We start from the raw sequence: 24,670 nt of genomic DNA, 5'->3' as shown, positions 1-24,670 counted from the left end.
TAGAAAAATAAGTTGTTATGCCCCTGTTAAAATATTCTGGCAAGCTTTTCTTTGAAAAGCTCTAGCACCACCACACTTTGGAGATGGGACTTGAAATTTGGCAGGGGGCTGGCCTGTGTATCAGCGAGATGCCTTTTGCCATCCTTGTGAGAATCTGCGCACATTTGACCTTGGGGAAAAATTGCAGTTTACATATGCTCATTAGAGACTTCTTAGATATTAGCACCTAAATTCCCAGAAGATTCTGTCTGCACTGGACATGCTACAGCCTGGATCTGAGCAGGAATTTACCCAAAACTGGGGCTAAAAATTGCTGTGTAGACATTGAGGCTCAGGCTGGAGCCCAAGCTTTGGGACCCTCCCGCTCGCCAGGTCCCAGAGCTTGGGCTCCAGCCCAAGCCCGAAAGTCTGCACAATGATTTTTCAGCTCTGCGAGCCTAAGTCTGCTGACCCCAGCCAGACGTGTGCCTTTTATCCCTGTGTAGACATAGTCTCAATGACCCTGCTGCTACTGCCGCCCAGGCAGTGAGTAAGAGGAAGCTGCTTAGTCTGCATGCAGAGGGGGACAAGAGATGGACCCTGTAGAGGTGGGGGAAGCAGACTGGCACAAGGAGGATGGGGAGACAGACTGGAGGGGAGAGGGAAGCTGGGAGTCAGGGTGTGGGAGGAGACAAGGACTGGCTGAGCAAGGGGACTGGAAACCAATGGATGGGGGAACAGGAGATAAACTGACAAGAAGCCAGGATGCACCGTGGTGGGGGAGAAGTGGGACTGCCAGGGCAAAGAAACTGGGAAATGGAGTCCTGGGACAGAACGACACTGGGAATGGATGAGGAGCCCAGGGAGGTATAGTGGGACTGGGAGCCAGAGTGAGACTGAAGAATGTGAGTGGGTGTTGGGGGGTGGGGGTGGGGGGAGAACAACAATTGAAGGCCACGGGAGAAGGAGAGAGATAAATCAGATAAGGAGCTGAGGAGCAAATTCAAGAACTTTCATAGTAAAATATTAATAGAGAACTCTGCTTAGAGGGACCATCGATAAATGGATGAAATCACCAACACTGTCCTCCTCCCCTCTTACTCCTCTCACCTTGATCCGCTCAGCCAGGTTACTGAAAGCCACTATCATGTTGCCAGGCTTATTGATTTTCTTTAGGACTCTGACCGTCTGAGCGAACAGTGTCGGCGAATAGGAGCGCCCATCCTTGGGCACCGTGGCACAGAAATTCTCTTCATCGCTGAAGCACAATTGCAAAAAGAAAGAGAACGTAAGAGTTGACATTTGTGAAAAAGGAGTGATTGATTTGCTAGGCTACAGAAACATCAACCCGCACAACAACTGAATTACTTCAGTAAACATATACAGGAGATGGCAAAGTGAAAGAAAGACTCCTCTCCATAACAGCTAAGTCTTTTCTTCTAGCTGGTCTCCACACTGGGATAGGTTTTACAATAGCTACAACAATATTTAAACTCTGCTACTGCTGCCAGGGTTGTAGGTGTTTTCCCTTGCTAGCATGGATCATTTGGGGGTGGGTGTTTTAAATATAAAATGTGTTATATCCTACCAGGGACAAGAAGCCAGTGTATAGCATAGCTTGGCTACCATGATTTTCAAAAAAAAAAAAAAAAAAAAGACATACATACATTTTCACAACATACAAAACCACCACACAACACACTGGCCAGGGGATTGTGAGAGAACTCTGCTAACCACCACCATGTTTAAACACGATCACAGCTTGCAGAGTTCAGCTCCCAATGTAAACAGAACTACATATATCACATGAAATGGCATTATACCTGCCAGATTTCCTACAGAAAAGTCTGCTATACTTAATATACAGACTCTCCATTATTTGGAGTCCCTCTTTAAAGCCTTAAACATTTATTTGCTCAGATGAGGGGTGATGGTTTAAAAACAAGTTTTAGAACCCAAAATAATTTCCGGTTGGATTTATGCTGACTGCAGTCAACTCAGGATAGAATTTGGCCCTCTGCAGCGTCCTGCTAATGGAATTACCGGGATAAATACCCAGAAATAATTTTTCTTTGCCACCGCACAACATGAATCCATTCTGTAACAGGGGTCCTATTTCTCCAGGACTGCTGCCCCCCTGCAGCTTCTCACACCCTCACATACCCAAGGTTTAAGTAGATGTTGCAGATGTCGGAAACGAGCTGCTGAGGTTTGAAGTCAAACTCGCTGAAATCCTTGACTTTCAACGCTCCCATTTTAGGACCAACCAGGTGCTGCAGGAAGTAGTTCAGCATGGAGATGATGCGCTCAGCAAGGAAAGGGTGCACAAACAAGGACTTAATCTCTGGAACAGAAGCCAACAGCTCTCTGAGCATCAGAATAAATCAGCCCTTCTGCACCAGCCCCTTAAACCAGGCAAAGCTCCCCCAACCACTGCCACTCTCCGATTCCCAGCCAGAAGGATTTGCTGTCCATACCTGAGGTCAGAAAGGCCAGGGTTCCGATGGTTTCATTGGACATGATGTTGTGGAAGCGAGCCAGCTGACCAAACATTTGCAGACTGGACTCCTTCTCCCGACGAGCCTCCTGGGACAGGTTGTCCCACTCACCACGGTCCTTCTCTATCTGCTGAACTTTTATTTTACTAAGGTACTGTAAAGATAAAGCAGAGGAAGTGAGCTATGGTCTGCTTAGTAAACCTGGCAAGCTCAGAATGCTTTCATCTCCTCTCAGATGGGAAATCATTCCATGAGTTCAGTAGGTCTCGGGAAGTCTCCTAGAAGGCAGACATGCACATCAGAGAAACATCACTACAAAATTGGCAACCCCAGGAAAGAGGACCTGGGTTGAATTGGACCATGGGGGCACTCCTCTCTTTCCTTGAGGGTAGGCTGAAGCCCCTTGACAGAGCAGTTTGGGGGAAGCCTTAACTACTGCTGCCTGTGATCAATGTGGTTTGTAGATAAACAGAGGGTTTAAGTCTCTGGTACTTTCAGTTGGGTATTTGTCACCAACACCAATTACACAAATAAATCAAAACCAAGAAAGGAAATAAATTAGCCCAGGGTATCAGTTGAAGTTCTGGGTGCCAGGCATAACAGAACTGAAATTTCCAGACTGGGCCTCTCCTTTGCCAGGTCAGCACAAGTTCTCACGAGCTTCCTACTACGAGCAGAAGTGCTGACCGATAGATTCCAAAGAGAGTTTAGTTCACTGTGGCTGAACAAGACAGCAGCAACAATTACATGGGGCCTCAAAAAGGATCAGGGAAACTAGGAGAGAAAAACTGGTAGGTGCGTGGAGAAGGATTGAGTAAAGAGTGAAGCAGATTAATCAAGGATTTCATTTTTGGGGGTTAAATAAGATTCAGCCATAACATGGAAGTAACTTTTAAGTTTCTTCGCAGCTGTGGATCTCTTTGTATTCCCAGTAGTGAACCTCACACAGCAGGGTTCCAGGTCACAACAAGTCCCACAGCAAGCCAACTCTGCAATGACAGGAGCTCTTCTCTCTTAGTTTACACAAGGCTCCCATGGCCACATATGTTTAAACAAACGAAAACACAGAACATTCATTTAAACCACAAGCAACATTAGGAAGAACCTATAAACATTCAAACAGGCCTACGCTGCCTGACTCATCTGCTAATCCCCAGGCCCACACTTCCACCACGGGACATACAGCTGAACTCTCCAAACAAAGGGTCCTTTTTATAGTAGCAAGAAGCAGCTCCAAAAGGTGTGGTTAGAAAATAATCACACGCTGGGGACAAAAGTTCATCTGGGTCTGATGCCTTGTAAGCCCAAAGGACAAGGCTGTCTTGAGACAGCAGCACCTGTTAAGATAATAAGGCTTTTGCAAAGGAAGCCAGAAGGATTTGGTAATCACAAACTGCTTATGCTCAAATAAATTTTTTAGTCTCTAAGGTGCCACAAGTACTCCTTTTCTTTTTGCAAACTGCAAGAAGACTCATGTGAGCCAGTTATAGTTCAGATACGCAAAAGGCAGACTTCCTCACGACTGTGCCAATATACTTCAGTCCTGACCTGAAAAACCTTCTTTTGCTTTGGCTTCCTCCCTCCCTCCAGCCTCACCAACCCAATACTGATCTTGGTCTGCAAGAGCCCTGGGGTTCTAGTCCCAGGTCCCAACACAGTTCTGCCAATGTCCTTCGATCATGCCCTCCAGCACCTCTCATTATTCCACCTCTTGGTTTCTCCTGAGCAGATGATCAATGCAGCTGAACTCTGCCAAACTGCTTGGAGAGCATCTGATGTAGACAGACATCACTAGGAGCTAGGATGAGCCTAATTTCACTTGCGATATAGGTCTGGTATTTTAATCAGCCATCTCAAATACAAGAGCTGTGCCTGCTTCCGGTGTCACAGCTAGAGCGCCTTCCAAGCCCTACCTGTATGGCTTCATCCAACAGGAAAATGGCATCGTTCATGAGCAAGTTAAGGAAGCGTAGGAAGAGAGGAGGGTTCATTGCCTCTAGGTTTTTCGAGGCATAATCAGCCAGACCCTACAAGTCACACACAGAAATGATGAGTTAATGCTCCACCACAGTTCAAACTTAAGGACACAACTCAACACTTGATACAGCACTGTACAAACCAAACAAACTACTGATGTGTTTATCTTAGCTTACCTTTATACTTTGCCGGTATGAATCTGTCCCCCACATGTACCTGAGAATGGGATACATGGGTCGACGATAGTTAAACTTCTGCTCAAACTGATGGGGATCCCCTAAAAAAAAGCAAAAGGGAGAGGAAGTTTCAATTCAGCAGCAAGCATTGGCACTGTATTTTTAACCTCTCTACAGTTCACACTTAGCATCAGGCCACCGGAGAGCAACACTTGCTCACTTCCTTGAGAAAACTCAAAAGCTGACTTCACAGTGCACCGTGCTCAGCATGGAATAACTTTCACAGCAAGTTCCTGAAACACAGCCAAAGTCAGGAAGCAAGAGCCAATTAAATGCTACTTTCAAATATAAACTTGCCATCATCACTGGACTCATTGTTGCCTAATCTTTTCTTGCTATGCAGCTCCAATATTGTATAAGCTTCACAGAGCCCAGGGACTTTATCTTATACAGACTTTACATGCACTTGGAGAATTTTACCCAACTAAGGCAACCAGTCTGGCTCAGTCTGGGGAAGATGACAGGACTCTGTGACATCTGAGAGGTTCCTGTACTATTTTAAAGGAATTGTTAAACTCCAGGGGAGATAAACGGCCCTGATTTTCAGGCCTGTTTACCTCAAAGAAACAGGAAAGAGGCCAACGCTAGAGCCTTTGAAAGTAAGACAGACTTTTAAAAAGTGACTGATACATCAGATGCTTTTGCTCCATTTTCCCTTAGAATAAGCATCCCAGTTATTCTAGCGTATGCTGTAGCCCATGAAAGCTTATGTTCAAATAAATTTGTTAGTCTCTAAGGTGCCACAAGTACTCCTGTTCTTCATCCCAGTTAATAACAGCAGCTTGGGAGTTCACTGGGTTTGTGTTGTAGAAACCACTTCCCTGGCAATGGTTTGCAATAGCACAGGTGCTGACTGTCAGCTCACAGGAAGCAACCAAGTTGAAGCACTCAGCATCAATCATCCCCCAGCAGACAAAGGGCTCGATCCTGTTCCAATGGACATCAGTAGCAAGGCTATCACTGATTTCACTGGGAGCTGGATTAACCATTAAGCATGTAAGGCAAACAGTGCTGATTCACTCTACTGAGCTGCTGGATACCTCTTAGGGATGAGGACTCTGAATAAATGATAATTCCGTTAGAGCACAATGTCAGGGTACACAATTAGTGTGCAAGGGCCAGTGGAATGCAGAGTCCCAGGTCCAGGAAGCAGGGGCCAGAAATGCTGTGGAGGCAGCATACTTAGACTCTGGTTGCGAGAGGAAGGGGGAGCACCTCTCTCTGCACCCTAGTGACTCTCCCTCTCTGATGGAGGTGATCGAGCGGGAGAAGAGAATCCTGGCTAGGACGGTGGCTGGGATGTAGGGCAGTCAGAATACAAATGTGTCTAGGAGGGGCCTCTGAGAAAAGCCACCTATGGATGGTCTGTGAGCATGGAAATGTGCTTGTTTCCCCCTCAGCTGAACAGGCTCATGCTGAAACCAGTGTGAGTTTTGCTGTCTTCAATAGGAGCAGGATGGAACCCCTAGTGGGCACAGCTAGATAAGTATGTTAATAGACCTGATTAGACCATGAAATGTAGCTTTCCAGAGCATCTATTTTCCTGATATGTTGCAGTTTTGCACGTATCAGCAATCCAAAATAGCTGCATTTTTGCTAAAATGCCATCTGCCTAATGGATTTGACCAAGCCTGAATAGATTAGGTTTGGTGCACCACTGTCAATAGAACAAGGTACGTCAAAGCCTGCAGACATCCTCCCACAGATTCTTCTCAGGGTTAGAGACAAACCCCTCCCCTTCCCTGTTTACCTGTAAACTCAATATCCACAAAGACCTTGATGAGTGCCTCTGCAAGATGGGCAGCGTGCTGGTAGGAGCAGAACACTCGCTCGCGATGGAACATGCTGGAGACAAGCGGGTTCTGGACTGGATCTAAGTGAGGCATCACTGCTTCCAGCACTTCTGCCAGCTTGGCTCGCAGGTGAGGATTCTTCATCCTGGGAAAGAAAAACAGATATAATAGGGCAGGTTAGAGCAAACTGCTCTCTTTGACTGACCAAAGAGAATCCCAAAGATTGTGGCCATCCACATGGGGCAGGACTGGCTAACACCACTACACTTGTGCAGCCAAACTTCTGACATAACTGAAAGCATCTGACCTATCACTTGCATTCCTAACAGCATGCCATGGTCGTTCTCAGTAACTAGGGGTTAAACCTCAGACAGAAAGGTTACAAAGGGAGTGAAGGTTGAAGCTTTTGGCCTCATCCCTCCTAGAACATTCTCTCAGTGATGCATACAACTGCACGTTTGTGCTTGCTCATCAGTTGTGGCTCTTCTGCCCTAGCCCAAATGTATTTTGGTGGCAAACATTCTGCTATATCAGCTATGTGCTGAACCTGTCTAATGCCTCTGTCTCCTATTTACAGAACAGCAGAAGTACTTTGAACTTACAGAGTGCTCTTACGAATATATCAGAGCATTCAGCAAGGGTGGGTAAGCATTATTGTCCCCATTATAGAGGTGGGGCACAGGGGTTTAGTGACCTGTCCAAAACTGCAGAGTGAGTCAGGGAAAGAAGTGGGAACAGACCCCAGGTCTCCCAACTCCCATGCTGGGCAGTTGCAAATAGCATCCCAAGGAGAAGATGGAGTTTACCTGCTCCTGTTGTTCCCGTGAAAAAATTATGCACACACAAATATTAACAAATGAATAGCATGACCACAGTGTACACAATGATACCTTACCACAAGGATCAATAATGCTGGTCATAATTTTGTTCAGTGCTAAGGCAACAAGCACCAAGGCAACAGATGTTTCAGAAACAACTAAGATAGACCAATCTAGACAACCCGTTTTGATCATTAGCAAAACATCCAATTGCATAAAACAGGAAATTTCCCAAATCAGACATGAACATAAAGCAAAATCTCCTTTTTTCAAAGACAGCACAAGTTCTACTGGGTACGTGGGGCCTGGTTTGCAAAAGTGCCAAGCACCTGCAGCTCCCAGTGACTTAACCTGGAATTGCAAGTGCTCATTTCTGAACATCTGTCCCCTAGTGCCCCAGCAGGTCACTAAGGTTATAACTCTAACTGGCCTGGCCCTTAGTTGTAACGTTCTTTACCTGCAGCTGAACAGCAACAAAAAGGTGCAAAATTATTTCCTGTCTTTGGAAATAAAAGTCTGGTTTGAAATTTCTTTCAGTCTGACCCTTATAATCAAAAGCCCCAGTGATCAGTGTAAATGAGGGGCAAACACATTAGCACCAACGGATTCTGGGACGTAATTTTTGATCCATAGCCAAACAAACAGTCACAAGTGGTGCTCACTAAGACCAAGTTCCGCTTTACACACACAATACCCATTTGTTTCCTTGTCTGAGGCACCATGGTAGTAGTAGAACAACAAAAGGAAGTATTTTTCAGGTGCTTTTCCAATAGACGAGGTCAGCACATCTCCATCTGTTACATGTAAACACACTATTGTACACACACTCACTTGCTTCTGCAGCAGTGATAAACCAGACTACCTCTCCTGATGCCCCACCACTCTTCCCTACAACTGTAAATGCTGTCAAAATCCCTTTCTTTTTTTGACACAAATATTCAAAACCCGGTTGTGAAAACAATTTTGGGGGACGCACTTCAGCTTCCTCCTTCAGGGGACACATGGGGAAGACTGGGGAATAACATTTAATGGAAATGCAAGTGCCAGGCATTCCATTGTTATTTGAAGTTCACTAACAACCAGTTGTAACTAGCTAGGCTCCCAACATTACAGTTATTTGGCTTTAACAAGGAACTAGATGCTGAACTCCCATTTGTGTCTTACATGAAGTCCAAGTGCTTTGGGGTAAACTTCTTTGCTTATTATGCCTCTCATGGGTGGAATTCTTGGCTATCCCCCAGTAGATCAGCTGAGTCATTAACGTTTACATCAAACCTCAAGACACCCCTTATGATTTTTACTTGTTTGTCTCTCTCTGGATGCTCTGCAGTAAGTGTAAAAGGACAAAGGGCTGGAAACTTATCTACCTCTCTACATCACCCGTGAAAACAGTAACAAAGTGAAAGACGTGCTCCAGAGAGTCTGCAGAAGTCTCCAAGATGTCATCAGCAAAACGCCGCAGGAAAATGAAGAAATCACCCAAATTATCAGCAAAGAATTCTGTGAACAGAAGTCATAAGTATTAGTGTCTCCTTAGGAAGTTCCTTCAGGCACTCTTTTCTATCCTTCCCTGTACGATTCTTCCCAGTGCTTCTAAATGGTGATTAAAATTAACATGGCTGTTTAATGCCAATGAACAAATGAAGCAATTATTGAGGGTGCCAGCACAGCCTGTAAAAACTGTATCCCTAGACCTAACAGGAACAGCTTGCATTGACCAAAAAATACAATTCTAAAGAATCCTCAAATTGATACAATTTACTGTACATGGAGATCACTTCATCCCACCATGGAGGCAAGTTACCTTTGGGGGTGAAACTTGGCAGCTATTTAGCAGTACATAACAATAAACCACATCTGAAGGATCCATATCCAATTGAAATTGCAGGGGGAATGTTAGATGAGTAATTACATTCTGCCTAAACTGGAACTTGGCAGGACATTGGGACTGGACACTTCAGTTCCTACAGAAAGCGCCTGATACTTTTAAAAGGGGCCAGAACCTTAGTTTGTCTCATCTGAAAGACAGCACTTCCACCAGTACAGTGACTCCTGTCAACAAACATGGGTGTTGGCTCAGAGCTGACACAGAACAGTGCTCTCTACTGGATCACCAACGTAACATCACTTCCTGGAAAATTCAGAATTTCCATGGACAATTCCCATGCCAGCACACATCCAGCCCCAACCTGGCTTAGCTTGCACAATCTGTTCAGAATCACAAGTTTATACTATCAGTCATTTCTCTGATGCTTATCAATTTGTCATCTGTGCTCTTGAAATTTTGGAGCAGAACTTCACATTGTTTCTGTACAGGTCCTACAGCCCTGATTTTGCAAGGTGTTGAGTTCCTGCAAAATGCAGGTGCTCAGCACCTCTGAAAGAGTCAGGCCATACACTGTATACATAATGCAAACTGAAAAGGATACTAAAGTAATTTTAAGGTGAGAAGTTGCTTGGCCCTCTGCCTTGAAAGGTGCATTTGTCTTAATGAAAAGCAGTGATCCTGAGTGATCTCATTCACCTGGTACGTAAGCCAGTGCACTGTGCTCCACCTCTGACAAAGGGAAAGTCAGGTCTATAAGCTCAGTCCCTCGATTTCCTACAGCCAGCTGGACCAGGAGAACTGCCATGGACACCTGCAAATTCAGGCAGTTCTGTAGCATTTGTGGCTCAGTCACGGATGTTTTGGTGGAGAGATAGACAGTCATCAGGCGTTCAAACTGCTCCCGCAGACTGTCTGTTGCAGGGCTAGAACTTTGTTGAGCCTCTCGCCAGGCTACTTGCAGCCGGTGAAGGCTTTGGTTTATCTTTACCATCTGATCATGCAACCTGCCCACAAAACAAAAATGAGAATACCAGAGACTAGATGAAAATCTATTTAGTACAGATTGCCCACATAAATGTGCACCCACTTTTACCCTGCTTGTGTAATACTGAGGGATGTTGTGCAGCTGGCAGAAGCAGCTGAGAGGGCAGGAAAAAGCAGGGCACAGTACCAGCTTTAGAAACTGCTCCATTCCATCTGAATAAGCAGAAAGAAGGTTGTGACTGAGTGAGCATTATTTTAATCCACCGTCCTCAAATTATCCCCCATGAATAATCCTGTCTGGTGGTCTGCCGAATGGAATACTATCAGAATCACACAGTGAGAGACTGGGAGGGTTCAGTTCCAGAAAAGGGGCTCTCTTACAATCTGGTCTGCAGAATGAAAAATCTGGTGATCCACCAGTGCTAACTGCACCAGACGGCTAGCTTGGCCTATGCAGTTGTAAATCCACAGGATTACCAAAATCAGGGATTTTCTAGGTAATGTGGTGATGTTGCCTTGCATACATTTTCAATTTCCCAGCAACAAAGCTATTTGCATAACTTTTTCGGCTATTTCTATATTTAGAAAATAAACCACACAGAAGGTGAGTATGCTCGGATCATTAGTGACCTCACAGTATCCCAGCAACAATTCACAGAGGGAGGCTAAGGGAATAGTACATTTTAGTGTCCAGCAGACCACTTCCTGAGAAGAGCAGCCAGTTATCTTCCTAAACTGCTTAAAATGAAACCCACTCACTATGGCAGTTCAAATATTCCACAGAGTACAAGTATCCTGAGACTGTGACGATGTCCAGAACAGGAGACATGGGCCTTTTCTCTTCTAGGGAAAGATCAGCAGCTAAATGAAAACCGCAATGAAAGGTAACAAGCCCATGAACCAGACATTATCAAAGTCAAACCAGGGGTCCAACTCTTCAGTCATCCCAAAGATAATGCCTGGTTCACGGGCTTGTTAGCTTGTATTTGAGCACAGGTGAAATAAACCCCTGATTTTTTATCTGAATTTTTATTTATCGTCTGGAGCTCAGGTGTCATCAGCACAGTCAGAAGAACAGGCATAACAGCACTGGGCCTCTGAGATACTGGGAGGATACTCCCTGTTCAGGAGTATTTCTGACTGGTGACTTTATTTATTTATTTATTAAATATTGAATGGATACAAGTGGTACTAAAAACACACATTTCCCTTATGATTTTAGCATTCTTCTGTTATTTGAGAACACCAGATCTTACCTGAGCCTAGGCAAAACAATCTCTCCCACAAGCCTGCAGACACCCCGGTTTAAAATATAATCCATAAGAAATAAAGGTTTGTGTGGCACTTTCCCTGTTATCAACACTGTTTATAACCACCGCTTCCTGGACTTATAAGGCTAGTAGTGGAGTTACCTGTGAAATCCTAAATGGAGCGTATACTGTGTCAGGACTAAGTTCTCGGTCACCAGATTGTAGCTGTGGGCAAACTCTGGCTCCTTCTCAGTCACAGCTGGAATCAAACATGTTTCTTTTTCCAACCCTTAAAGAAATTAAAAGCACCAGTGAGTTAACCCTGCCCCGCTGGGTCTGGGAAGGGGACTTCAGCACAGTCAGAAAGACCTGACTTGGTGTGGGTGATATTTTAACTTTTTTCAGCTTCTCCTTTACTCCTTCCCCACTGCCCAGCTAATCTGTTGCCTCTTTTTCCTCCTGGAGAGGCATGAGGTATAGTGTTGTAGGGAAGACTGAATCCAGATGGAAGCAAATGCAACACAAGGTGAGCATAACATTTCTAGCATACCTACCTTTCATATGCACGTTCTTACTTCTCCTCTCCTCTTCATTCAGCTCTTTCAGGGCACAGTAGGTGGGATCGAAGGTGAGAAGTCTAGGAGATCTAGGTTTACAGAATGGCTGGCACAGTTTCAGGAGGGCAGCTCCTAGATTCATAAAGAAGGCATCTGAGGCATACATCTGGAAGAAGATCTCTGGCATCTGGTTAGCCCAGATTTTTGTACGGCCTGCATTGGCATGGAGACAGTTTCCAAGCCAGGAAAGAATCCTGTGTTTGGTCTCTGGAGACAGCTGTAACAGGTTCTTCAGCATCTGGTAGATTTTCTCATGGAACTGAGCCATAAACTGTTACAAAAAAATAAAAATAAAATAAAATAAACCCAATCCATCACTGAAGGCATTTTTGAAAAAGGCCCATTTCACTTGCACTTTCCAAGGTTGGTCTGAGAGTCCACAGGTCATCCTAATCTTCTGGAAAGTCACTTAGGGCCTGCTTACCCTGCCTCTGGGAGCTAGCCTCCCAGCCTGGCTAGACAGACTCATGGGAGCTCTGCTCCAGCTAGCAGGCTAAAAATAGCAGTGTGGGACATGGCTGCCTGGGCAGTGACGTGGACTAGCAGCCCAAGTCCAAACCTGCCTGCCCCCTGGGTCCGAGCTCAGGTGGCTAGCCTGAGTTGTGGGTTCACATGACTATTTTTAGTGTGCTAGCTCGAGGGAAGTTAGTGCGAGTCTGCTGACCCCACGCTGGGAAGCATGCTCCCAGCTGGAGTGCAGATATACCCATAGGTGCTTAGGTATAGCTCCCACGCCCCCTTACCAGTGTCTCCTGTCAGAAACAACATGTGATGAACAGCAAAAAGGAAGGATGACACTTTAAGAGATATAACGAATTGTTTCAATGGAAAGTAAAACCAAAATTCTTCACAGGTCACTGGGTGGAAAGATGGTCTTGTGGTAGGGCACGTGACTGGGAGCCAGGTGATCTGGGTTCTGCTCCTGGATCTGCCAGGCTCTCGATGGGGAACCTTTGTGATTGAGTTTTCTCACCTGCAGAACAGGGATTACAGCTATTTTCCAGGGTTTGTGATGCTTCATTCATAAATGTCTAGAAAGTTCTTTAAGATTTTGCACTTCTGCAGCACCTTCCATCTGAGCAATCCAAAGCATTTTACCCACTTCTATGGAGTTATTCTCCCAACACCCCGTGAGGCCTGTGCTATCCTCATTGTACAGGTGGGAAACAGCATCACAGCACACAGAGGTGGAGTGACTTGCCAAGGTCATACAGCCACCCTGTGGCAGAGCCTGGAATAGAACCCAGATCTTCTGAGCACAAGTCATACACTTGTAACCCATTACAAGGCTTCCTTTCCTTAGGAACACACACTGTGGTTCAGTATTAGATAGTGGCACTGATACACTTCAGCTTGACCTGATGAATGTTGGACTCCTGCACTTTGATCTCTTGTGGACTGGATCGAGATGGATTCAGAAAGTAACCATGATTCTCCACTACGCCTGGGGTCTTTAGCAAGCAGGAGATGCTCAAGATGACTCCTAGCAGGGTCTTCTGATACATCTGCCCATTGGTGGGGTCCTTTGGTTGAATGTAGTCTACAAAAACCTAAAGAGACAGAAAATGTGCATGCTATTGTTCATAAAAGTATGAAAAGAACCTGTTGATTTGGGAGTGGTCAGAGAACAGTAGTAGCAGCAGCTTGTTAGAGAAGGAATGTGGGAACAAATTGGTAGAATCTCCTTCCTTGGAAGTTTTTAAGGTCAGGCTTGACAAAGCCCTGGCTGGGATGATTTGATTGGGGATTGGTCCTGCTTTGAGCAGGGGGTTGGACTAGATGACCTCCTGAGGTCCCTTCCAACCCTGATATTCTATGATTCTATGAAATTATTTCACTCTCTTTTTTTTTTTTATCAGAGGATAAAGATGAATACATAATTTGTGACTCACGTAGCATGCTGCATGCAGCCAATACACAATCTCTTTACTACAGCTGGAATGCATGGATCATAGCAACACACTTTACTGAGAGTGCACATTCACCAGAGCAGAATGTGAGCCTGGCACATATCCAGCCTGTCATTTAGTAACAAAGCCAAAGCAAAAGCCATTAGCCATTGCATAGGAAGGTACATCTATATCAGACCCAGCAGCCTGTGGACGTATTCAGTTGCTCTCCTTGTTGGCAAGCTCATCAGCAAGGCTAAGGGTCAAAGTGCCACAGAAAGTGAATTACTCTCTTATGTAGAAGTAGTCTTTCTGGGTAATGGCAGAGGCATATTAGTGGGATAGTGTAGACGGAATTTGCCCTGCTGCTGCCAATGTAGCACTTTTCCAGTGGACAGCTGGCACTGTTCACCAGCACTAACACACACTTACCTGTGCTATATTTTTCTGTCTGGTGAAATAGAGGAGCATATCCAGATATGTGTACAGCAGGATCTGACAAAGGTCCAGATCTTTGATTCTGCCCAACAGAATATCAAACACAGGAACCATGACCTCCCCAAATGTCCGTACTTCCTCATCCATCGTCAAGGCTTCTATGACCTCCTCAAGAAACTCAGTCACATCTTCAAAGTCTAATAAAAGAAGCAAAGGGTGGGGGTAGAAAAACATTTAACAGAAATATTCAAAGTATTTTTAGTGGCTTCAGCCCACTAACACTTCAGGCTCATCTCATTATATAATCCCTCACCATCAGCCAATTAGGTAACACCACATTGTCAAATACCAGCCATAGCAGGATGGCAGGTCATACGTACAGCAAGTTGTGGGGGGCTGCATGGGTTAGCTCATGCTTTAGCAATTCCATATCTAGAGACTCCTGAGATACGGACTACTTAGCGATACATTAAATCAAGAGACAAGTTTTGCCAACACATTTTAAGTTGGACCAATTGTGCTTGACAAGAACATTAGAAACATTCTTATCACTAGATACATTTTCCTCCTGCCAAGTGGACATAGTTGTGTTTTCACATGGGATAAGGACACTAAATAAAGGTACCTGAACTTGCCGATAGATTTTAAAAAGGGGGTCTCAGTATTTTATTCTGCAGAATACTCTGTTAGAGAGGGAGAGACTCCCATAGACCAGTTCTCCTCCCAGCACCAATCCCATAAATATTCAGTGGACCCCAGGATGGGCCCTGTGTGACTGGTATCCATGGACTGCACTTTGGCCCAAAGTGTTAACTTCTCTAGTGACACAGAAAACCAAGAAAGCAGACAGCAATTTCCCCTACACTTTGTGTTGAAAAGAACTGAGCTGTTCACAGGCTCCATCCTATTTCTGGCTCTACTCCCTCCCGTTCAAAAGTTATTTTAAACTCTAGCGATTGACTTATTAGTTAAGGTTCCTGACATGGTCAGATGCTCCTCTTCCAAGATGTCTAAAGAGCTTATTCTTATTTCTTGCCCCTTAGGTAACTTATAAGTTTGGATTTTAATTTGTACATTATATGAGATTTGTTATTTATAGTAGGTGAAATGCTGGCTCCATTCAAGTCAATAGCTAAACTCCCTTCGATTTCAAGGGCACCAGTATTTTACCCATTATGTTTATGAAAATATACAAGACAAAGTGTTAACAAAATGTCCAGATCCTCAAAGGGTAAAATACGGTTCAGTCAGCTTTGCACTCACCACAGTCTTCTATTAGTCGGGTTAGTTTGTCTTGCTAGCATCAACTGGTTTACTTTCACCTTTACACAAGACCTTGAGTTTTCCTAAGGCCACCAAACTTGCCCTATTACTTTAGGCATTTCTCTAAGACTACCTACTGCTTACATGGCTCATTTGATTCTGAATGTCAAGCTTGGACCTTAAATAGAGCAGTTGGGTTTGATGTTCTTGTTATAAAGTGGAAAGAAAAAGTAATAATATTTGGTCATCTGAGGATAACTACTAACCCACCAGGAGAAAGGGCATAGTTATAAACTTACATGCTCCTCTCAGTGCCTCCAGCATCAGGTCCACCAGCTGCTCATAGACATTCTGGTTCACATAGATCTCGGAGGTGAGGAGAACAGTGCGAGTGTTTGACACAGTCAGATTCCTGCAGCGAACCGCAAAGGGCAGCAGGTTCTCTGGCACTTTGGTTATCTGCGTGGAAAGAGAAATTGAGACAGAAGGAATGATGTCCCCTGAAGTGTACTGGTATATGTGGATAGTCTGCCAACTTGCTCATTTCAGGTCAGTAATCGGACCGCATATGATGCTACTTCCCCTTCCCAAGGCTGCCTGCCTACCTACCTCTTCCTTTGCTCTCTGGAAACAGGCATATAAGTAGCGAAGAATCTGTTTCTCTCCAGCATCTCTATCTGCTGAAAGATTCTGTGTGCTGACAGAGGTCATGTAAATCAGGTGACTTCCTGGTTCCTGGAGCAACAAGCGGGTGAAGAGTGCCTAGACACACAATTAAACATATACTGAAAATAAACACACAATCCCAATGTTTAAAGTCACAACCCTCCTCCTTCCCCCCATAAAAAAAATACCTCACACCAAATCATGGCTCCTTTTTGCCCATTAGGCTTTCCTTCCCTACTGAAAAATAAAAAGAGTTCAGTGCTAGCCCAGGGGTTCTCAGACTTTTTCCAGTCTGCTAGGCCAACAGCTTCTCCATCCACCTTCAAAATTTACAGCAGTTTTACTAATAGGCATCTGTAACCCTTGCCTTTGAAAACAAACCTGACAAGCATTAGCATGACAGTCCGGTTAGAGAAGTGGCTCTCTTTACAATTTTTTGATGAGGTGGATGGTGGCAGAGCTGAGTACTGGAGCACCGACTCCCACTGTCCACTGTTATAAGCAAAGGCATTCTTACCCTCCACAAGGCGGACACAGCAAATTAAACTGGAGGAGCGGGAGAGGCCTTGGGATTTTATCCATTCCTTAACCATACTCCTAATCTGTATCTTCCCATTCAGACTCCCACATTGGCAGCAGATCTCTGCAGCCACTAGGAGGAGCTAGTATTAGGTAACCCTATAAGCACTCCAGCCACATAAGCCTGAAGTCACTTCCAGCCCAGTTGTCACAGGCAGCAGCACATTAGACCATGAGTGAACAAGTCTGCACTCGAGGGTAAACTCTAATATGCTGTGCAGGGAAGGAGCAGAGTTCAAGTTACTGTTAGTAGCTGAGAGCCAGATTTTTTGTGCACTGTAAGAACTAAACCATCCCCATCAGTAAAACTCAATTTCAGCTAACAAAACTCATGAACACAAATGAATGACACCTTCTCCATTTGGCGAGGAATAACCACTTATACACTAACCCACAGCGCCTTCCCAGTACCCAGAATGCAGCCAGTTTGGCTCTGCGCAGCGGTTGCTTCCCAAAGCAGACTACCAAAAGAAGGTCTATTGTTAGCCTAGTCTAAAAACAAAAAAAGAACGGAGCACACTGGTTTCTCAGTAACATGTGCACAAGTTAAGTTCTCCTCCCAGATCATTAATGTTTTATGGAGATCTGATCTTTAAACAGGAGTCATTTAATACCCATTTGGGACTGGACTTTTGGGGAGATACTCTGCAATCAGGTACCTGCTTATTAATTGCTGCACCTTCTTTCACTCAGGACTGCCAGACACCAACCTGAAAGAGACAAGTTGACAGAGAAGTGGTGATACCTGTTCAATGTTTTCCATGTCAAGCCAGTCTTGTTCATCCAGTTCTGCAGCCATTTCCTCCAGGTACACACAGCGAGCAGGAATTCCATTGCCGCTCTTCATGCTGGGATCACCTGGGGAAAATCAAATTCCCTTAAACAAACCACCACAAATATGTGCCTACCGACAGAGCGTTCAGCACTGTGGACCTTGCCTGCTATAGGGAGCTAACTGCTGTAAACAACTATCAAATATGCCCATCCTCCCGCCACAAGGTTTCCTGTAGCTTTTAACTTAAGGTTCAACAGAATTCTCTCTCCTCTGAGCAAGTAGTTTTTGTATGATTGCTTAAAAACAGGTTTCACTCTAGAACATGATATACCAATTATCCTTTTAAAAGGTACACAAACGACAATACAACATCCACTGCACAACACACAGGTATACACCAGAATCCTGTTGAAGAATCAGCTTGGGAAAAATCCATTTTAATTGTAATATCCCAATGTTCCCTAAAGCCAGCCCCGTAAGAGAGCGAACTTCCCAATTCACACATACATACAGAAGCTCACTTTGCAAGAACAAAGTGTGCTCTACTAGGTATTTTAATGCCAGGCTAGTCAATCAACCTATGATTGGTTTCCACTGGGATTATCACATTCTTCACCCACAGCCAAATGACACCAAGAAAGGTGCAAAATTCTTTCCTGCCTTTACGAACAACTTTTTGTTTCAGAAAGTGGAAGTAGCAAGCAGAGGGACAGCCATTTTAGACTTGATTCTGACCAACAGGGAGGAATTGGCTGCAAATCTGAAGGTGGAAGACCATTTGGGTGAAAGTAATCATGAAATGATAGATGTCATGATTCTAAGGAAAGGAAGAAGTGAGAGAAGCAGAATAAGGACTTCAAAAAAAGCAATCTTTAACAAACTCAGAGAACTGGTAGATAAGGTCCCATTGGAAGAAAATCTAAGGAATAAAGTAATTTAGGAGAGTTTGTAGTTTCTCAAGGAGACAATATTAAAGGCACAACTGCAACTCTTCCAATGCGAAGGAAAGACAGGAGGAATAGAAAGAGGACAATATGGCTCCATCAGGAGCTCTTTAATGGGCTGAAAATCAAAAAAGAATCCTACACAAAGTGGAAACATGGACAAATTGCTAAGGAGGCATACAAAAGAATAGGACAAGCACGAGGAGACAAAAATCAGAAAGGCTAAGGCACAAAATGAGTTACACCTAGCAAGGGACATGCAAGGCAATAAGAAGTTATTTAAATACATAAGGAGTGAGAGAGAGATGAGAGGAAACTGTAGGTCCTCATCTTAATGGGGAAGGAGAGCTAATAATTGATGACATCAAGAAGGCTGAGGTGTTGAATGCCTATTTTGCTTCAGACTTCACTGAAAAGGTTAATGGTGATCAGTTGCTCAATGCAATGTTAACAACTTAGGGAAAGAACAGGTTAAAGAATATATACATAAGTTAGATGTACTCAAGTCAGCAGGTCCTGATGAAATTCCTCCTAGGGTATTTAAGGAATTAACTGAAGCAATCTCCACACCATTAGTTATCTTCAAGAACTTGTGGAGGATGGGTGATGTCCCCCCAGAGGACTGGAGAAGGGCAAACATACCTATCTTTAAAAAGGGGAACAAAGAGGACGTGGGGAATTATAGACCAGACAGCCTAACCTTTGACACCTAGAAATATACTGGATCAAATTAACAACCAATTAGTGTCATCCTCAAGGTGCTTACAGTTATAAGGAATACCCAGCATGGATGTCAAAAACAAATCACGCCAAGCCAACCTAATTTCCCTCTTTGCCTGGGTTTCTGGCCTAGTGGATTGGGGGGGGGGGGGGGTGATTATCTTGATTTTAGTAAGGCTTTTGACAAAATCCAACATACCATTCTGATAAGTAAACTAGGGAAATGAGGTCTAGAGATGAAATTGTTATAAGATGGGTGCACAAGTGGTTGAAAGACTGTAGTTCATTGTCAAACTGGGGCAGCATATCTAGTGGGGGCCCACAGTGGTCAGTCCTGGGTTTGGTATTATTCAATATTTTAATTAAGGAGTTAGATAATGGAGTGGTGAGCATGCATATAAAATCTGCAGATGACACCAAGACAAGTGGAGTTGCAAGCACTTTGGAGGCAGGATTAGAATTCAAAATGAGCTTGAGAAATGGGAGAATTCATCTGAAATCAAGATGAAATTCAATAAAGACAAATGTAAAATACTTCACTTGGGAAGGAAAAAATCAGAGACAACTACAAAATGGGGAATAGTGGTACAGCTGAAAAGGATCTGTGGGTTATAGTGGATCACAAACTGAATATGGATCAATAATGTGATGCAGTTGCAAAAAAAGCCAATATCATTCTGGGGTGCATTAACTGGAGCATCCAGTTAAGATGCAAGATACGGAGGTAACTGTCCCACTGTATTCAGAACAGGCCTCAACTGAAGTACTGTGTCCCCTTCTAGGAGTCACACTTGAGGAAAAATGTGGACAAATGGGAGAGCCCAGAGGAGAGCAACAAAATGATAAAAGGTTTAGAAAACCTGAGCTCTGGGGAAAGGTTAAAAAAACGGGGCATGTTTAGTTTCAAGAAAAAAATGACTAAGGAGGGACCTGATGACAGTCTTCAAATATGTGAAGCGCTGTTATAAAAGGGACAGCGATCAATTGTTCTCCATGTCCACTGCAGGTAGGAGAAATAGTACTGGGCTTAATCTGCAGCATGAGAAATTTAGGTTAAATATTAAGACAAACTTTCTAACTATAGGGGTAGTTAAGAATAGGTTGGACAATCACCTGTGAGGGATGGTCTAGATTTATTTGGTCCTGCCACAGTACAGGGGGCTGGACTTGATGACTTCTCAAGGTCCTTTCCAGTCCTATATTTCTATGAAACATCGAATAAATCACCCTGATGATCAAGTAAATCACTTCCCATCCAATCTCTACAAGTGAACTTTACAAGTAAGGGGCAAACACAACAGCACCAACTGGGGCTTTAGGAAAGCAAGATGTGAACTGTATCCTAGTTGCATGGTCATGCCAAGTGGGGATGATACAAACTCAATTTTAGCGCTTTACATTTATTCCAGGCTGGAATGATTTAAATCACCAAGTGGAAAATCTCAATTTAAATGATCTATTTTAATCAAACTTTTCCATTTGTAGTTCAGTTATTTTCTAAAGAAAGGTGCATTCTCATTGGCTTGTATAACCATTAAAACATGTTGATTTACAACTAAATAGAGCCTTTACACTAGATTTGTTACATCTTTTTGCTACCTAGGAGGGTACACTATAACTATATGCATATATTTAAGCAATTATATAGCTTAATATTTTCAGATTCTTATTAATTATACATTTTTAGTATGTTAGAAAATGAAGAATGATGGGAAGAATCATAAATATTCATAATTTGAGCATATTCAGTCAGCTCTCAGGTAGAGAGAAGCTATGCAACACAAAAGTCTGAGACCACCAAGGTGGGCTCAGTGGATGATCCTGATGAGATACGTGATGGTGTCTGCTAGAGTCAGAGGCCAGGTCCCAAAGACTGTGACAACTTTGCCAGTCTTTTACACCCAGTAGCACAGCCCAAGTCCCCCACAGGATCAAGCCCTTAATACAGTACATGACCTATTTTGCCATATTTATAAAGCTTGGCATCTAAAGTTAGAATGGCAATTGGGGGTGGATCTATCTTTATATAGAAAAACAGCCTTTAACTCAAAGTTTTTGATAGAGGCTCATGGATTCAGCATATTTATCTTTTATTTAAATGTTTTAAAAGCTTATAATAAATGTAGACCTTAACATATTTGTATTAAATTCAGATTTTAAATGGGTTGATTTTTAAAGGAAAACTTAATTAATTTTTAAACCAGTTATTTAAAAAAAAAATATTGATTTTCATCCACCCTGTTTTATTCAGATTTTTTCACAACACTGCAAAACAAACAACAGAAATTAACATTAGGTTCTAAACTCTTCAGGACAGAGACCGTGTCTGCCTGTGTGTTTGTATAGAGGCTAGCAAAACAGAGCCCTGGTCCTGATTAGTGTCTGGGTACTACTGTAATACAAATAATAAATAGTCATGACTGCAGTCTGCAGGCACACACATCTGACATGAGTCTTCAGACTTAATCTCAAGCCCAGGAGCCAAGACTGCCTCAGACTCTAACACACACTCATAACTACTCCCATGGCTAAGCTATCGTGCTTGTAAATCTTGTAACCCTGAGAGTCTGGTGGGTAACACAAGTCTTCAGTGTATGTCCACTCACTGTTGTCGAGGGTGATGAGGAAGATCCTCTGGATCATGTGATTGATGTTGAGCTGTTCACACAGCTCCTGCTGGGAGCGGAAGGAGCGGCTGATCTCAGCCACAGAGTAGTCGCAGTCATCCAGACTCTCTGATACACTGTTATCTGAGTCATCTTGGCTGGCTGAGGTTTCATCTGCTGGAAAAGAGAAGATAGTAAATGAACATGTCTATGGCCATGGAAGAAATTAACACTGTGACATGAAGGGTAAGCAGTGCATCTCTGGGAACAAAAAGGGTTGAATTAACCCAAGGGAGCACTATCAGTGACATGCACAAGTCTTTCCCATCTTTGTGCTGCCACTGATTTCAAGCACCTACGCTTAGGTTTCTACATACAAAATCATGAACTATTCATTATCTGGCAAGCAGAGCAGCAAGCACACTATGGCTACAGTGCAGTTCTGCTGAAGGCAGTGATTGTATAGGCTGGGATGTACAGCCTTTCGTTACAACCCTGCTCAGACCAGGGTTGGACAACAAGTCGATAAAGAACCCCGTGTCCTGTCTATACACTATTCATTGATTGCTGGTGCCACTGGCACTGCCGTGGAGAAGAGTTACAGGGCAATACACTGTTTGCACGCCACGCTGAAGAATTAAGGAAGCAATGGCATTTTGTTTTGTAGAATACAAAGTGCCATTTAAAAATATTTATCTGTGAAAAGACTATCTGAACATAGGCACCTGCCAAACAGTGCAAGTCTTAGAACAAGAAACTTAAACCTTTCACATCAGATAAATTGCTACTGAAAAGCAAAGACGACCTACCGTCACAACAAAATAAAATAGACTACTACTCTCTCTGGGTAAGAAACAAGTCACCCTGCCCATTCAGATTGGTTGGTGAACGGTCAAGGAGACATCCACACCCTTTCCCAAGCATTCTCCCTCTTCTACAACTTGCCTTCTGCAATGGTGCATGGCCCAGTTCCTTCCTGGTCTCCCAAAAGACTCCCATATGGATGTGGTAAGACAAGAGTATTGCTTTAAATGATAATATTTAGACCTTATACACTAATGTCCATCTTTAGAACATTAATTCGTAAAGACTTCCTGTGACATAGTTGATATCATTATTCCCAAAATGGAGGCAGCAAAATTGATGCCAAGCACCCACAACTCCCTGTGCTCAGCACCTCGCGGGCGGGGGGGGCGGGAAATCAAGGCACAAGTGACCTGGTCAAAGCAAGAGTCAGTGTTCAGTCTGGGATCAGAACTCAGGTGTTTCTGGCTCCCAGTCCTGAATTCAGATCAGACTTCTCCCCAAAGATGATTTTCTAATGGACTACAAAAAGGTTGTCTCAACAATTTAGGGCCTGATCCAAAGTCACTGAAGTCAACTGCAAGACTCCCAGTAAATTCAATGGGCTTTGGATCAGGCCTCAAGTGCACAAAGTAAGATGCTATATTGACATACAAATAATACTGTGGCCACCTGACAATTCTGACTCCTGGCTCCTATACTACAAGTGTCCAGACCTGAAAAATATTTCTGTTTTTGGATGGTCCCAAACCAGCCCAGGGTACTGAACCTGAATAGTAAACGCATACCAGAGTATGATAACCTTACAGATATGTTGTTAGGGAAAACCCTCTGCAACTAGAGCTGCATTGTTTGGTCTCATTTCTCCTCTTACCAGTGAGCTGCCTCAGCTGCTGTTTCTGGATCGCTGCAAACTGCTTGGCATCAGCTAAAGAGCTGAAGAGGGCTGCAAAAGGGTTACTGGAGATGCTGTTGTTATTCTCTTGGTCTGTCATTTCACTTTAAAGTGTGCTCCATCCAGACGTGGGGAGAGGGGCTGAAGAAAGAACAGGTACGACAATTACAATGCAGAAGTTAACAGCAGCAGCTACAATTCTTAGTTTAAAAATAAAACCAGAAGTGCCTTAGTGGGGAGGATTTTTTCAACTAGGAATCCAAGATTTAAGACAATTTAACTACAACATCCAAGAACCCACTATTAAAAATAGCATGCTTGCTTTCACAGCTTTTAAAATTGAAGGAGTACACAAGCACTCTACCTTGATACATTTTTTCAATGTTTAAGGATATCTTTTAGCTCACTAACATTAAGCATTGAACTGAAACTGAAAAGAGCAAGGGAATTCAGTTGTACCTTACAAAATTCATTTCTTGTTAAGGTAACTTAGCACCTATTACAGTGAGTGATCTTACATGGAAACAGTCCTGCAGTATTGCAGACAAAGGCCATGCCTACACTAGCATTAATTGGGAGACCACATCCATGGTGGGAACACTAATGGAGACAGGACACAGATGTTTTTACAGCAATGTTGTCTAGATCTGCTGTCACTGGTAAGAATGCTGGGATCTGGTCTATGCTAGCACTCCTACCATTTCAGCACTACAGGAGCTGTACCATGGAGAGAGATTCTGTAGAGAAAACTCAGGGCAGAAATACCCAAAGATGTCAGCTAATGGTGGAAAGGAAACCCAGTCCATTTGTTGATCCTTACTATTGCTTCTAAAAGTTATTTATTCTTCATCAGAGCATAAAAATAATCAGATGCAACACTCAGCAAACCACTCCACCTGTCCTTCCCTACAGAAATACAGGCAGTATAGAAAGCAAAATAGCTTAATTTTAAGCCTAGAGTTTTGCTGGTTTACCATGGAATAACTTCCTAATCTGTAACACATGCAGCCAGATTTGGTTTTTAACGGGGGCAGTATTTCGTTTATTAGGAACAGCCAAGGAAGTAGCCTTGGCTGTTCCTATACTGGACTACAACATCCCTGTCAGACTG

The 24,670-nt window shown here is 43.6% G+C and overlaps 1 protein-coding gene across 8 annotated transcripts in view; it reads right to left on the bottom strand.

The window, feature by feature from the left end:
- The window catches only part of UBE4A (ubiquitination factor E4A), a 30,859-nt gene that overhangs the window by 3,368 nt on the left and 2,821 nt on the right, over positions 1 to 24,670 (bottom strand). For 5 of the 8 annotated variants that reach the window (XM_037882420.2, XM_043534181.1, XM_037882421.2 and 2 more), the window contains 17 exons: positions 23,539 to 23,700; positions 21,861 to 22,037; positions 17,561 to 17,673; positions 16,180 to 16,332; positions 15,870 to 16,029; positions 14,302 to 14,504; positions 13,339 to 13,530; positions 11,918 to 12,251; positions 11,526 to 11,652; positions 9,826 to 10,133; positions 8,669 to 8,801; positions 6,441 to 6,628; positions 4,631 to 4,731; positions 4,391 to 4,504; positions 2,457 to 2,631; positions 2,143 to 2,323; positions 1,090 to 1,237 (listed from right to left, as the gene is read on the bottom strand). In XM_037882420.2, coding sequence (XP_037738348.1) covers positions 1,090 to 1,237; positions 2,143 to 2,323; positions 2,457 to 2,631; positions 4,391 to 4,504; positions 4,631 to 4,731; positions 6,441 to 6,628; positions 8,669 to 8,801; positions 9,826 to 10,133; positions 11,526 to 11,652; positions 11,918 to 12,251; positions 13,339 to 13,530; positions 14,302 to 14,504; positions 15,870 to 16,029; positions 16,180 to 16,332; positions 17,561 to 17,673; positions 21,861 to 22,037; positions 23,539 to 23,659 — 2,928 coding nt within the window. In that variant the 5' untranslated portion in view covers positions 23,660 to 23,700. The remainder of the gene's footprint in view (positions 1 to 1,089; positions 1,238 to 2,142; positions 2,324 to 2,456; positions 2,632 to 4,390; positions 4,505 to 4,630; positions 4,732 to 6,440; positions 6,629 to 8,668; positions 8,802 to 9,825; positions 10,134 to 11,525; positions 11,653 to 11,917; positions 12,252 to 13,338; positions 13,531 to 14,301; positions 14,505 to 15,869; positions 16,030 to 16,179; positions 16,333 to 17,560; positions 17,674 to 21,860; positions 22,038 to 23,538; positions 23,701 to 24,670) is intronic. The other 3 variants (XM_043534182.1, XM_043534185.1, XM_043534183.1) reach the window with 1 other exon arrangement.

The sequence above is a fragment of the Chelonia mydas genome, chromosome 22, assembly GCF_015237465.2.
Source record: "Chelonia mydas isolate rCheMyd1 chromosome 22, rCheMyd1.pri.v2, whole genome shotgun sequence".
NCBI classification, from domain to species: domain Eukaryota; kingdom Metazoa; phylum Chordata; order Testudines; family Cheloniidae; genus Chelonia; species Chelonia mydas.
This window is presented reverse-complemented; position numbering and strand designations above follow the sequence as displayed.